The sequence below is a fragment of the Mustela nigripes genome, chromosome 4, assembly GCF_022355385.1.
Source record: "Mustela nigripes isolate SB6536 chromosome 4, MUSNIG.SB6536, whole genome shotgun sequence".
In the NCBI taxonomy this organism is placed as follows: domain Eukaryota; kingdom Metazoa; phylum Chordata; class Mammalia; order Carnivora; family Mustelidae; genus Mustela; species Mustela nigripes.
The window spans coordinates 133,745,218-133,760,242 of NC_081560.1; the positions used below are offsets into that span (position 1 = coordinate 133,745,218).

The following is a 15,025-nucleotide window of genomic DNA, read 5'->3' on the forward strand; positions in this document are numbered from 1 at the left end:
CTCAAATAAACAAAATCTTTAATAAATAAATAAATAAACAAATAAACAAGTAAATAGGAGTGCCTGGGTGAATCAGTTTGTTAACATCCAACTCCTGATTTCAGCTCAGATCATTGTCTCAGAGTGCTAAGATTGAGCCCCATGAGGAGTCAGCTTGGGATTCTTTCTCCCCTCCCCCTGTGTATTCTCTCTCTAAAAATAAACAAAATCTTTTTAAAAAATATTTTATTATATTTTATTTATTTATTATATATTTAATATAATATATATTTATTTATATATATTTATAATATATTATATTTTAAATAAATATATATTTATATATTTTATAAATATATATAAATATATATACACACATATATATGTATATATAACATATATATATATAACAAATACAAATTTGTTATTTGTTATTTGAGGTTGTCCAAAACTTATGTATCACCAAAATTTGTATTTTTCATACCTGATTTAAATGATTTTAAAATCATAAGTAGTTGACTACAAGATTATATATATGTGTGTGTGTATTTACGTTTATGGAAATATACTGTGTATATATGTACATCACTATATGTATATATTCATAAATATACATGTGAATATATCTAATGTTAACTCTTAGACTTTCAAAATCATTTAAGTTAATGAGAAAATCCATGAGGTTATATTCAGATATGGCTAGCTGCTTAAATTCTATTCACTATGTTATTTTCTTGATATTAAGACATCATTAACTTTAATAGTCATTTTCAACTGTACAGAAGAAAATATATGTTAAACATTCATACTGATATTAAGAACTATAACAATTTCAGAAATATTAAAATGTGAAAAATATGACTTGGTTTGAAAAAGTGTAACTAGGGGGTTAGGTATTTTAAAATAAGGCACATTAAAAAAAAGAAAAAGAAAGAAACTTTAAAGAAAATATGTATGAATTTTTAAATGAATAATGAGAGCTAACTGATATGGTACAAATTAGGACTTGCACTCTGGATACCAGCTGCCTATAGATATTAAATCAAGCAAGAAATTGTGCGTGTGTGCTGCACACATACACATATAATAAATATGTCATGATTTATTATTTTTCATGAATTGTCACCATAGAAAGTACAAATAATTCACAGTAGAGTTAATTCCAAGTAAGCCAGGAAGCAGAAGTTTCCATGACAAATAAGAACAACAGATATATGACCCATAACACATTACAGAGCATTGATTTCCCAGAGGCTAATGTAAAACTCATGTACCAAGTAACAGTTCTATTTTCATATTCTCCTATAACTCAAATCCATTCATGCTGCACAATTACTTTTGCATAATAATATATTTTAGTTATCTGAGTATTTCTTCAGCAACAGCAGGAATTCTTATTTTAAAATGAGCGCCTTTATGATCTTTCAATCTTCTTGACCATTTTTTAAAGTGTACAATGTCTTCAAATTTTTTGTATGCTTCAAAATTTTTTTCAAAAATTTTTTTAAATCCACATAAATAGGAAGAATTGCTGAGGAATTTAATTTGATGAATTAGGTTACATTTCTGTCTCCAAGGACTAAACCCTACACATTTGATACATTGAAATGTTCATATTAAAAATAGGCAATAATCTCAAAACAAGTGAATTCTTTTGTTTAAGAGAAAACAACAAAATAAAGGCTCAACTGACTTTTACTGGAGAAAAAAAATAAATGGAGAGAAGGGTAGGATGGAAAGAGAACTAGCCACGAGGGTTCTTAAGCATGGAGAAAAGGATAAACAACAATTAACTAACAAAAGAACAAAAACTAGACATTTTTTTTTCTTAGCTTTAGGCTCTAATCTCTTCTGAGATCAGAAAGGAATTTAGTCTGATATGCTCAAACAGAAATATATTTTATCCATTCACAAAACAAGAATGGCAGAAGTTTTTATCCAAGGCAGTTCAACAACATGAATTAGTAGCTAGGATATTAAAAAGAGATCGGAGCTGGTTTCCTCAATTCTGTCTACTTCTTAGAACAAGTTTTTATTTCACTGAAAAAAATGGAAATAATCCCTAGATTTTGACATCTAATCACATTTCAGACTACACTTTGTCTGCAATATGTATGTTTCCCTTCTGCTCACAGTGGTCACTCTGATTTTTTTCTTGGATCTTTCCGATTTGCTTTCTTTCATTAAGCTGCAATTTGCAAAGGAGTCCCTTCCTCAGTTTTATCACTAGTTTCTTCAAACTAGCACCATTTTTGTTGTTTTTTACACCTTCATAGGAGCCCTTAGGTTCTTCCTTAGGAGTTCCCTAAGCCTAAATTTTAGATATACGGACTAAACTACAGACATTAATGTTTCAAAAAATTTTCACAGTGAAATAGATATTAAGTAATTATTGAGTAAGAAGAGCCAAAATGACTTGCCTGGACAATTCTCTTTCTGCAACGGTTCTCAAAATGTGGTGTGTAGATTAACAGCATGGGCATCATATGGGAACTTGTAAGAAATGCAGATTCCAGGCCATATACCAGACCTACTGAACCAGAAACTCAAGGGAGTGGGAGATTGGAGATAAAGAAGGAAGAGGTGATTTTTACGCATGATAAGGTTTGAGAACTACTGTTCTGTTGTATTCCAACATGAGACATAACCAAGTAACACTTTCCTTAGTTCTCAAACCACAATTCTACCTAGTGAGGAAAAGCATTTTCTGACTTTTTCAATAAAGCTTGTAGGATTTTCAGAACCATTCAGTCTACTCTTTACCTGATAATTTTAGTTAAGCATTAACCACTCCATCCCAGGATTTAAAACTGTTGCATTGTACTTAGCCGCAGAGAATAAGGGGCATTAGTAGGATAGCCTGGGGGCACTTGACTCACAGATTTAACCAGAGGTAATCAGGTCCATACTTCACAGTCAAATCTTGCCCCCAAAGTGGTTTGTCATTTTATAACTGATTTTTCTCATGTCATTTTTTTCCCCAGATACCTTTATCAATGAATGTGTCAACCTTTCTGGCATACGACCAGCCCACAATAAGTTACTGTGGGGTGCATCATGAACTTCTCTCTCATAAGTCCTTTGAAACGAATGCACAGGAAGATACGATGGAATCACACCTAGAGACTGAGCTGGACCTGAGCACAATCACAACAGCTGGCCAAATCAGTGACCATAAACAGCAGCTGACTTAACTGAGCTAATTGGTAGCCAAGGGTTGCCACCAAACTTTGTAACCTCAAGGACAAAATGAGGAAGATTTGTTCATTGTGGACTCTAAAAGCAAAACACAACAAAAATCCCCTGTTAAACAAAAATCCAAGATTTATTCATGAAATAAAGAAGACATGAATTGTTTCAAGTCTACACTTTGTAATTAGCTAAGTTGTGCAGTATTTTTTTGACTTAAACAGAGTATGACCCTGAAAAAAGAAAAAGAATCTTTTTTTCAAAACTCATCCTACCTACCTGTAAAAACTGTACAGAGCTAATGTATTTTTCATATTGTAAAGTTTCAATTATAGAAACAACCGGTATGTACAGTACCATAATTTAATTACATTTTACTTTACAAACTTTACACATTTCAGTTTCTAAAATTTTAAATTAACAAAATATTATTTCTTGTGTTATTCAGAGTTACTCAGTTTTGTAGGGACTGTTTTGTTACTGCTTTTGTGCCCAGAAACCTTGACTCTAAAATTCTGTGCTGTGCGAAACATGCACGATTTTTATCATGCTTACTGCGTAGAATTTTATCTACTTCTTCCAGAAATAATACATTAACCAAAAAGGATTTAATTATTGAGACTTGTAAGAAGTTCTTCAATTACATAGGCAGGTTTTTCTTATAAATGAAAAAAAAAAATCAAAGATTTTTTTTTAACACTTCTCAGACTTAACTGTTGCCTTGAATTACAGCCTAGTTTCTAAGCAGTGAAATGTAATGATAAAGAGGGACATTTTAACAACATATTTTTGAATGAATTGACTCATTATTTCATTCTTTTGAGTAACCCATTGTTAAGGGTAGGGGGAAGCATGGACAAAACATCACTGGAAACAAAGGCCGTAACCACAGCAACAGACTTTGATACACTTAAAAGGTGCAGCTGCCAGTGACAAAGAAAAACTTGTTACATCTCATTATTTTCAGGCCAAGGTGGGAAGGATAGAGCATAATAATTGTACAGTAGCTGATTTTCTCCTAATTAACCTAAAGTGGTTTACCTAAAAATAACCATCAGTCAGTGCAAAATGTGCCTGGTTTTTAAAACAACTTTTCATTTAGAATTGTGAGGCTATATTTGGGAACATCTCAAAGGAAGTATGTGAAATTTTTCACTTTGTGCGCTACATCAATTCTCTTCTGGGGAAGAAATCAAAACTTTGAAAGCTCATTCCATATAGATATCAGCCATGGTGGAGAACTTTATAACTCAAATAAACTGTAAACATCCTTAATATGTTCTAAATTGTTTATATTGCCATCCATAATGAGATTCACCTCTAAATTATCTGGAAAATAACCCAGAGTAATTTGAAGCCACCCCAGATCATATATTGATTATGTAATTGTATTATAAAGTAAATTTAAATGAAATTCTGAAAACCAACTTTTCAGAGGATGAAATAATCAACTTGTTTCTGCTGTTTGCTTGACACAGATTATTGTTTGAAACTGTTGTTATTTTATCTCTGGTATTCACACATTCTATTGTGTGTTTTTAATATAAAACTAGAAGTTTCAATTGCTGTTGCACTAGGAGAAACGCTTTTTTTATGTTGTCACTTTGTATTCATAACATCAAAAATAGGCTGAGCAAATGTCAATCCAAAAGGGTCAAACACAATCAAAAGTAATGAAGAAAAGAATTTGTCAAAAACAGCATCAAATTTTCAATTTATTTCTTCCAAAGAAGTTATATCTACAAACGTCTAGTCTTATGCTGATTTTTCATGTCAAATTGAAGAGCAGCTTAAAGAAGAATGAACTGAAAAAATGTACAGCAAATTTTTGTTGGAAAATATACACTCAGAAAAAAAATTGGAAGAAGCACACTCTCTTACTAATTTAAGTGAAACTTAATGTCTATCAACTATTTAGCAAACCAGATTTTGTAACATATTTTGCATAAATTGTTTGCTATTCAAAATTTTTTGTCATGTTACATCTAATCTTAATGTTTATTTTTTTCTGATTTCTAATTTCTTTGCAATATATCATTGTCAGTATTCTTAATCCTCTACATTGAGGTTTTGTTTTGCACAGTTAGCAAATTTATAGAGGATTAATTATAAGCCATTATTGTGGGCCTGAAATTGGATGCAAAATTTTATTTATTATATAAACCAAAATGTCATTTGCAATTTTTTTCTTCTTAGAAGTTGTCCTTGCAAAGATTCAAACATTTTTAATTCACATAAATAAGCATTTTATATCTATTTCCAGACATTTTCAAATTGATATATAATTTTTAGAAATACAAGGTTCCACGGAGCTTCACAAATATGTGCTCTTAACATCCTGAAGCAAACTTTCTTTCCTAAACATTTTAAATTCATCTAAGATAAATATAAGTAGAAGCAGTCATCTTAGAACCACAGCTCTGTGCATCTGAAGACTTAATACAGTACGAACCAAATAAACTAAAAATTTTGAATTTCTCATATTTTAAATTCAACCCAAAGGATCTTTTACAAGAAAAAAAAGAAGAAGAAGAAGATTCTGGTTTATTTGTTTGCGTAATTTTTATTCTGCCATTTCAGGGTCTTGTGGGTTGGTGGAAAAGGAAGTGAAAACCTATTAGAGGAAACTATGTCTGGAATCTTTATCACACATTTGCAATTTATATACTTGTGTCTAAAATCCTTAATTATAACCTATCTTTTTCAGCATTCATGAATCTCTGATTTCCTCTTTCTAACCACCCTGCCCCCAGGTCTCCCTGCCTGTCTTCTACTGCTCATTCATTTAAATAACAGGAATGTTGATGTGTTTGGAGTTGAAAAGTGCAGTTTGACCCAGCATGGTTACAGTATAGCAGTAGCTGCAACAAATGATACATTTGTGCAGCGTTTTGAGGTTTACAAACCACATTTTACATAAATTATTTCATTTTGTCTTCAAAACCACCCTATGAAGACAAATTAATCTCAGAAAAGTAGTGACTTACCCAAGAACACAAGGCTAATAATTGGTGGAACTAAACCATTCTCCAAGTTCAGAGCCTTTTAGTTTTTCCGCTGTATTAAAAGCCTCCTCTCCAATTAGAGCCAGAGAATTTCCAGAGATAATGAACAGAATGAAAAAAGAAAAAAGTTTGTCATGTTGTTTAATCCCAATTTAACTCAGTTCTTCTATCTGTATAGTATATGAGCTAAATGAACTCTTTCTGTGTGCTACTCTGGGCTCTCACATTAAAACTCTTTGTTCAAAAAGTACAGGAAGTCATAGATTTCTTAACATATTATATCATTTGTAAATGTGAAGATGAGTTGCTTCCAAGAAGTGGATATATGTAGACCCAAGGTACGGACATAAAATGAAGAAACACAAGGAAAGAAACCAAAGACCATCTAAATTGAGATTGTGTGGGTTATAAAACAGATCCACAGTGCGAGGTTCAACACATGTTCAACACATGTTCAACGGAACACATGCTCAATTCAGAGCTAATTGGGAAGACCTTTATAATTTTTCTTTTTTTTTCCCCTTATTTTGTCTCAGAGAGAGTACTTCTTAAATTGTGATTTTTTTAAAAATTCTGCATTCTTACACTTTTCCTAATAGAGAATAACTTTCTCTATTCCTCCTACAAAAAATGAAATGTAATTTATCCAAACTGATGTATAGATGCCAAAACATATGGTGACAGGCAAACAAAATTTTATTGATCTCATTTTTATCAAGTGTCTATCCCTACTCCCTCCTGAATGTTCCAGAAAATCATAAATGACACAGATTTTAATGTAAATTACATTTTTAGGAGGAAAGAAAACTTGTCTACATTCAACATTCAAGACAAATTTCATAATCCTATCTGAAATCATATCAGGCTCCACAAAGTCCTTGGAAATAGCAATATCTCTTTGCAAAAATATTTTCTAAAATAAAACCTCTGTATATGGTAGTAAAGACATATATTTCATTTTGTCTACTTCTGACTAGAAGACAGATACCATCTCTCAAACTAAACATTCAAAATAAGAATCTAAAAGCATGATGATGCAAACTATTAGTATGCTAAAAGAAAGAAAATCAGATGAATGGGGTAGATGGCAGCACACGAAGGAAAAAGTGGTGGGACTAAGAGAAATCTGGCCTCAGGAGAAAGGGTGAGAAATCTCTAAAGCAGATACAGTAATATCTTATACTGACATACCTCTTAATGGTTTAACCCTGGGTAATAGTATAACAACTTCCTAACATGTAAAAAGTCCCAAGGTCTAGATGGATTGGTTATGCAGTAAGAACACAGATGCACTGGTCTTTCAGTAGGAGCTTCTAACTATTGATATGACCTTCTCAATGCACCACAACTGTCCCTAACTAGAGAGATACCAAGGGCAGGAAATCCAGGATCTGTGCTTTCAAAACTCTTGACATACCCACAAGGGTAGAGTAGACTGACAATCAACAATCGCGCTTCGTTTTACTATCAACTCTAATGGAGAAGAAACACTTAAAAAAATACCAAAGTAGTGATGGGTTATTTTTAAAGTTCTCTCATGACTTGCATTATGATTTTATTGTCAGACAGGAGGCTTCTTATGTTCAACATTTTCTAATTCAGAGTAATATTTATGTTTTTAAAAGTCTATAGCTGATTATTTACCTTTCTTTTAAGAACAGTGACCTGAAAGCAACAGAGTGCCTCAGCTGTCTAGGATTTAGAAAACTCTTGAGTTTCTTCCTGTTCTTTCCTGAACATTTATAGATTTCATTTTATATGTGTTTCTTACTGAAAAGCTAAGTGAAAATAGGTTTTGTATAAATCAAATAATATTTCAAAGGCATCAAGGGACCTTGTAATAAGGATCCTTGAAGTAAATCCTTTTTTGTTTTCTAATCTGAAACACTGTCCACTAATTTATATTTTGTAAGCTGACTGCAGTATATCTTGTGTTACATAATGCAGCACTCTTGTACTGTATGGCCTTGAAGGTTCTGTGATGCAGTCTTTGCCTCAGGCTGTATAAAATGAAGGACTGACACTAGGTTTTGAGCAAGTGTATAGACACTGGAGTGTGATCATTTTCACTTATTGAGTTTACCTGGATTCATGTGAAAAATAGTACTAAGATAACATGGATGGATAAAGTTGACATTTTTTTTTCTATTTATTGGTTTAAACTTGTGCTACCTATCATATCTTCTGTTACTATTAAGAGCAAATCCCTGGGCACCTGGCTGGCTTAGTCAGTAGAGCATGACACTCTTGATCTTGGGGTTGTGAGTTCAAGCCCCACACTGGATGTAGAGCCTACTTAAGAAAAAAAAAAAAAAAAAAAGATCAAATCCTTTGGGTCTGTACTAAATTTACTGAATCAGAATCTCTGGAGCTAATAATCTCTGATGCATGCTAAGTTTTGCAAAATGCTGTTCAAATGAACTTACTTTCACTAAATCATTCAATTGCTTTTTACTATAGTCTAAAATTATTAATTCTTGTGCTTTCTTGTGCCAATGTGATCCTAGTTTGCTAAGCCTGGCTGAACATTTTTCCTGACTAGAGGAATGTGAAACAAAGAACAACTATACATAAAATGATCAGGTTGTTTCTTGACATATTGTGCTGTTTATAAATTTTGTTCCCCATTAGTTTTTTCAACACAAATATCTGAAAACAGTCTTAAATCAGCTGGGTTATTCACTTAACTAAAACTTATTATTTGCTCCCATGGATAATAATATAATAGCTGAAAGCTAGAGGTGGGGAAAGAGAAAAGAATTGATTTATGGTGTATTAGCACTGTACTGTCTTCATCTCATTTTCAAACCATCTTAGGAAAGAGGTATGATGACCATTTTAAAGAAGAGGAAAATAAGGATCATGGTAGTTTAATAATTTGCCAAACCTCATACAAGAGAGTCAGATATTCAAATCCAGTTCGTCAGACTCTAGGGATGTGCTTCTATCACCTTAGAGGCACTGTTTTCAGAAGTGAAAAGAGACCATAATCAATATAATTAGGCATATATATTATAATAGTGAATGTGAAGATAGCAGAGAAAGAATACACCTTCCTATTCTTAAACAGAAAAAATTGCCTAAACTATTTCACACTATGTAGAGATTTCCTTCAATATCCTGTCAGTAACTTAATAGAAAAAAATGTTCATTACTTTCTTGAAATTTTATACATTGTTTCCTAAAAGAAGTAGACGATTAAAAGAAAAATCCTTCAAATGATACTCCCAAATACTCATGTTGTATTTTCATTTCCAATTTCCTATATAATATAATCTTCAACTGGCAAAAAAACAAAGGTTGTCCATTGAAGCAAAACCTCTATAGTCAAAAAGCAACCACGTGCAAATGACAATACAAAGATCAATAATCTATAGTCATATAATGTTAACTGGCAATGATATAGCTTGGGTTGCAGGATATTTCCTATGAATAATTTTATGTGAGATTTTTTAAAGAGAATTTTTACTTACACAAATGATGTGTATAATGTGAACACACCACATAAAGAAGGCAAGAGATAACTTTATAATAACATAGACCCTGCTTGTTCTATTACTCAAAATATAGTATACAGTCTAAATAAAAAATAATTTTCTTTGTTAAGACAATGCAAATATTTTCATCATTGTGTGCAGGTAACCAAATAAATTTTTTATGTTTACCTTTGAATTCAGTCTTCAGGTAAATCTGCCTTGGTCTCACTGTTAAATGATTTTTTAGGCAGATTCTTGATTCCATTAGTGTCTCCAGGAGATTTTTATTAAACATTAGACTAATAGCCTCTTTTCTTTCTCCCTGAACTTGCACAAGACCAAGGTAATATAATTCAGAAACTGGGTTAGCATTTTACTCTATCACACTACCTGAACATGTGGGATTCATATAAAATACATTTGTCCTTGGTTATCCATGTGGATTCAAGAGCCAATGGAATATTCCCTAAGCCACATTTTTACTAAAAACCACCACTACTAAGCCTGTGATAAAAGTATGCTTGGGACGCCTGGGTGGCTCAGTTGGTTGGATGACTGCCTTCGGCTCAGGTCATGATCCCGGAGTCCCGGGATCGAGTCCCGCATCGGGTCCCAGCTCCATGGGAAGTCTGCTTCACTCTCTGACCTTCTCCTAGCTCATGCTCTCTCTCACTGTTTCTCTCTCAAATAAATAAATAAAATCTTTAAAAAAAAAAAATTAAAAAAAAAGTATGCTATACATTTAAAACAATAAATCCAGAGAGAAAGAAACTCTCATATCTTGAATCTAATATCATGTTACATGTTCATTCTGGCACCACCACTACCACATAAAAATTTTACCAGAAAATCTAGAGTAATTCTGATTTTGGAAAACAAAGATGACGCTGCTATCTGTGTTGAAGACTTGATAAAAGATAATGAAGAGGACAAAAAATTACATATGTCAAGAGGTAAGTGAAGGAAATGTGATTTATTGTCATTAACCTGCAAGTAACTTTTAAAACTAAGACTAAGAATTAAAATTTACAGTGACATTTATGCTATCAAAGGTCATCAGTAAAGGCCAATATGGACATTGGGGACATAAAACCAAAGAGATATTTGTGATAGTGATACATATCAAATAATAGACAGGTGGATAGAATTAATTCTAACTAAAGAGAGAATATTAAGAATAAAAATTAGTTTAAGAACTATTGCTATTATTTCTCCAGAGAGAAACTGAAAAGTCAGAATAAAAGACTCAAACTAAATACTAAATGCTCTTTCAAAATCAATTTTGAAATAGCCTAAAACTATAAACCCTAAATTGCTTCAACTGTATGAGTAATTACATTAATTCACATATACCTAGTTAAATTCCGTTATTGAGAAATAAATTGCATTAAAATATACTCCATCTGTTCTTACTATTTTACATCAATAGTATATTTGCTTTCAATTACATTTCCATAAATATAATGCCCTAAACAGTCTAATGAAAATGTGGTGAAAGATTGGATCAACCCTATCATTCTGCTCTGCTATAAGGAAATAGTAGAGGAATATATCCACCACAATGGAGAGCTGGAAATACAGTTTCTAAAGTCCTCTCTAGCAGTTCTTGTCCTAGACACTTATAACATTCATTATATATAGGTCTTATTTCATACTCATTTATGAAGTAAAGAAATTAACTGCCTTGAGAGAAGAAACTACAGGGTCCATCCCAGCTCTAGTCTCACATGTACAATAGATCTAGGTAAAGACACTGGACTCTGAACTCTGCTGTATGGACAAAAACTTGAGATCTTTGTGATGTCAACATTTTTTTAACCTTTGGATTTGATGGAATCTTAAGTTCAGTGTATTGGGCTTCCTTCAAAACTCCTTGTCAGTTTCCTATTTTAGAAACTTCAAAGTTGAGTTCCTTAAATTAACATTACAATTTAGACATGGCTATTTCACAATGAATCCTTATCATACTTCATAATTTTGTGGAAGAATAACAATAGGCTGGGGTAGTGGCATATATTGACTTTTTCTTTGCCTTTGACTCCAGTTATGGGATAAAAATGTGTGAGCTCAGTATGGCACCTTGGCACAACCATAATAGGATTGGAAACAGAGTCTTCTAACAGATAAACACTTTATATAATATAAAACAGAAATGTAGTTCGAGGTCACATCTTTTTAACTTAATGATATGATACAGTTTTCAGATAATGCATGCCTTATGATGACATGGGTTTTTTGTCATACACTTTTGCTTTCTGAGGACCGATCTCAGATGATTGATCATGCTCCATAACCGCCACCAGAAGAAATTTCTATTTATTTCCAGATGGAATGATTTAGTACTGTGCACTGTAAGATAAAATAATAATAACTAACACTTAATGAATGTTTACTTTTCTGAACATTTTATTTATTCATTTAATCCTCCTTAAGATGGTTAATAAGATTAACAATAACCTTATGAAGTGAGTACTACTGTTATTGTCTTAAGAAGATAAGGAAAGTGATGCTCAAAGTGATTATATAACATGTACCTACTAAAACTTGAAGCAAGAATTCAAATCCAGATGATAGATATACAGACAAAGTGACCACTACTAACTGCTCATTTAAAGTCCCCTCCCTGGGGCATCTGGGTGGCTCAGTGGGTTAAAGCCTCTGCCTTCGGCTCAGGTCATGATCCCAGGGTCCTGGGATGGAGCCCCTCATCAGGCTCTCTGCACCGTGGGGAGCCTGCTTCCCCCTCTCTCTCTGCCTGCCTCTCTGCCTACTTGTGATCTCTGTCAAATAAATAAAATATTAAAAAAATATAAAAAATAAAGCTCCCTCCCTAAGCCCAACACTTAAATCTAAATGTCTTTTCACTTAAAGTTGTACCTGAAGACATTTTAAACAGTGCAATGGATGTTTATTATATACCTAATCTATGTCTAGTGGAAAATAAAAATCTTTGAGAGATACAAAGGAGTATATTATATATTTCCTGTTCTCAAGAGACACACTTAGCAAAGAGAAAAGACATCCAAATTAAGAAAAAAAAAAAATCCAAGGTAAATTGAATACATGCAAGAGTACAGAGCAATCAAAGGATGAAATCAACGTTAGCCAAACTGCTGGGGATAATTCTGGGTAAAAGTGAAAACTGAGACAGAGCTTAACACTGCCAGTATTCAGATGGGCAAAATGAAGAGAGAGGGAAATGAAGAAAGAATACTATACTTTTACATATGGACATCTATTATTTCAAATATTTGTTAGATTCATGCTAGTCTGGCAGCGAAATACCAAGCTCAATTGTTATCCTGATTGCCTAAAAATTCAGAACCGAATGTACTTTAGCCAGAGCAAATGTTTTCGACTTTCTATTTGGGCACATATATTTCCCACCTTTTATTTCAACTTTATTACTTTTTATATTTCTATATATTCATTGTATTTTACCTTTCTTTGGGGGGAGGCTTAAGTCATATTAATCTTTTATCATATGTCTGTTTCAGTAAAACATCCGTAAGATGTTCTGAAGACTGATTCAAACAGCTCTATTAACTTAAAATAATATGTGAATTAAATAACTTCTTATAAGCTAATAATACAACATCCTCAGTCAAATTACTGTTTGGCATCAGGTGAGAAAATGGCCTATAAATTTATTGAGTTGTTCTTTTCAGTCTTTATGTTAAATCTTTTTATATTAATCTTTATGTTAAATCTCAATCTTTTCAGTCTTTATGTTAAAATTGGTGAATACTAACCAGAAGTTTTATCCCCATGAGTAAAAACAAAAATGCTTTTTGATTGCTACATTTTACAAATAAAGATACTGAAGTAGAATATGATTAAACACCATGATCAAAATCATTTTGGTAATAGAAAACAGACTCATCATTAGAACTCATACTTACTCAATAATATTTTTGCTACAAAATATTTTATGAACATACCAAAAGTTAACAAAATATGCAGAATCATTTCTGCCTTAAAAGTAGAGACAATTGTCAATAAAACAGGGTTGGTTTTTTTTTAAGGTATAGTCAAATAAGGTGGAGAAATGTTCTCTTTCCATCAAAGTTTGCTTGCCATTTGAACTATTCACTTGCAGCTAGTGGTGCGTTCACTAGATAGTTACAAATTTTTGTTCACATGTATCTATTAGGCCTGTCTTTCTTTTGTATGATTGTCTATTATATTATATCCACAATACTTTGGTGTTTTTCATTCAATCAAATAAGTATTTATTCATTTATTTGGCTTTTACTAATCATATGCCAAGGACTGAGATAGGCAACAAAGTGATCAAATATTTAAAAGTGAATAAATTGGAGAACAGTGTGGAGATTCCTCAAGAAATTAAAAATAGAGCTTCCCTATGACCCTACAATTGCACTCCTGGGTATTTACCCCAAAGATACAGATGTTGTGAAAGAAGGGCCATCTGTACCCCAATGTTTATAGCAGCAATGGCCACGGTCGCCAAACTATGGAAAGAACCAAGATGAAAACCAAGATGCCCTTCCATAGACGAATGGATAAGGAAGATGTGGTCCATATACACTATGGAGTATTATGCCTCCATCAGAAAGGACGAATACCCTACTTCTGTAGCAACATGGACGGGACTGGAAGAGATTATGCTGAGTGAAATAAGTCAAGCAGAGAGAGTCAATTATCATATGGTCTCACTTATTTGTGGAGCATAACAAATAGCATGGAGGACAGGGGGTGTTAGAGAGGATAATGGCGTTGGGAGAAATTGGAAGGGGAGGTGAACCATGAGAGACTATGGACACCGAAAAACAATCTGAGGGGTTTGAAGGGGCAGGGGAGTGGGAGGTTGGGGTACCGGGTGGTGGGTATTATGGAGGGCATGGATTTTTCATTCATGGAGCACTGAGTGTGGTGAAAAAATAATGAATACTGTTTTTCTGAAAATAAGTTAATTAATTTATTTTTAAAAATTTTTTTAAAATAAAAAAATTAAAGTGAATAAATTACTGTAATTCAATGTGATATTTCTAAAAATGAAGTCTGAACATGGTGCCAGAGGAATAAAGGGGAGAGAATGATTAATTCTGCTGGGAGAAAATCAGAAAAGTCCTCAGAATAAGTGCAATTTGAGATGTTGGATTCTAAAGATTGCCAATCACCCAACACATATATCACACCTGTCCTGCAAATTCCACTCTCTACTCCTAATTAGCTTGGTATTTCGATGTCTGTGGGTATTAGCTTCTGGATATCTAGGACTCCAGTAGTTTCTGAGTCTGGTATTTTCCTTGAATTTGTTCTGTATATAAATGTTAAAGAAGATTTCTTTTTAAAAGATTTTATTTATTCATTTGACAGACAGCGATCACAAGTAGGCAGTGAGGCAGGCAC

At 32.7% G+C, this 15,025-nt stretch overlaps 2 protein-coding genes across 2 annotated transcripts in view; one reads left to right on the plus strand and one right to left on the minus strand.

Moving 5' to 3' along the window:
- The window catches only part of LRRTM3 (leucine rich repeat transmembrane neuronal 3), a 143,785-nt gene extending 133,943 nt beyond the window's left edge, over positions 1 to 9,842 (plus strand). The window contains exon 3 of the mRNA XM_059397524.1: positions 2,964 to 9,842. Coding sequence (XP_059253507.1) covers positions 2,964 to 3,173 — 210 coding nt within the window. The 3' untranslated portion in view covers positions 3,174 to 9,842. The remainder of the gene's footprint in view (positions 1 to 2,963) is intronic.
- The window catches only part of CTNNA3 (catenin alpha 3), a 1,804,468-nt gene that overhangs the window by 1,157,753 nt on the left and 631,690 nt on the right, over positions 1 to 15,025 (minus strand). The window lies entirely within an intron of this gene.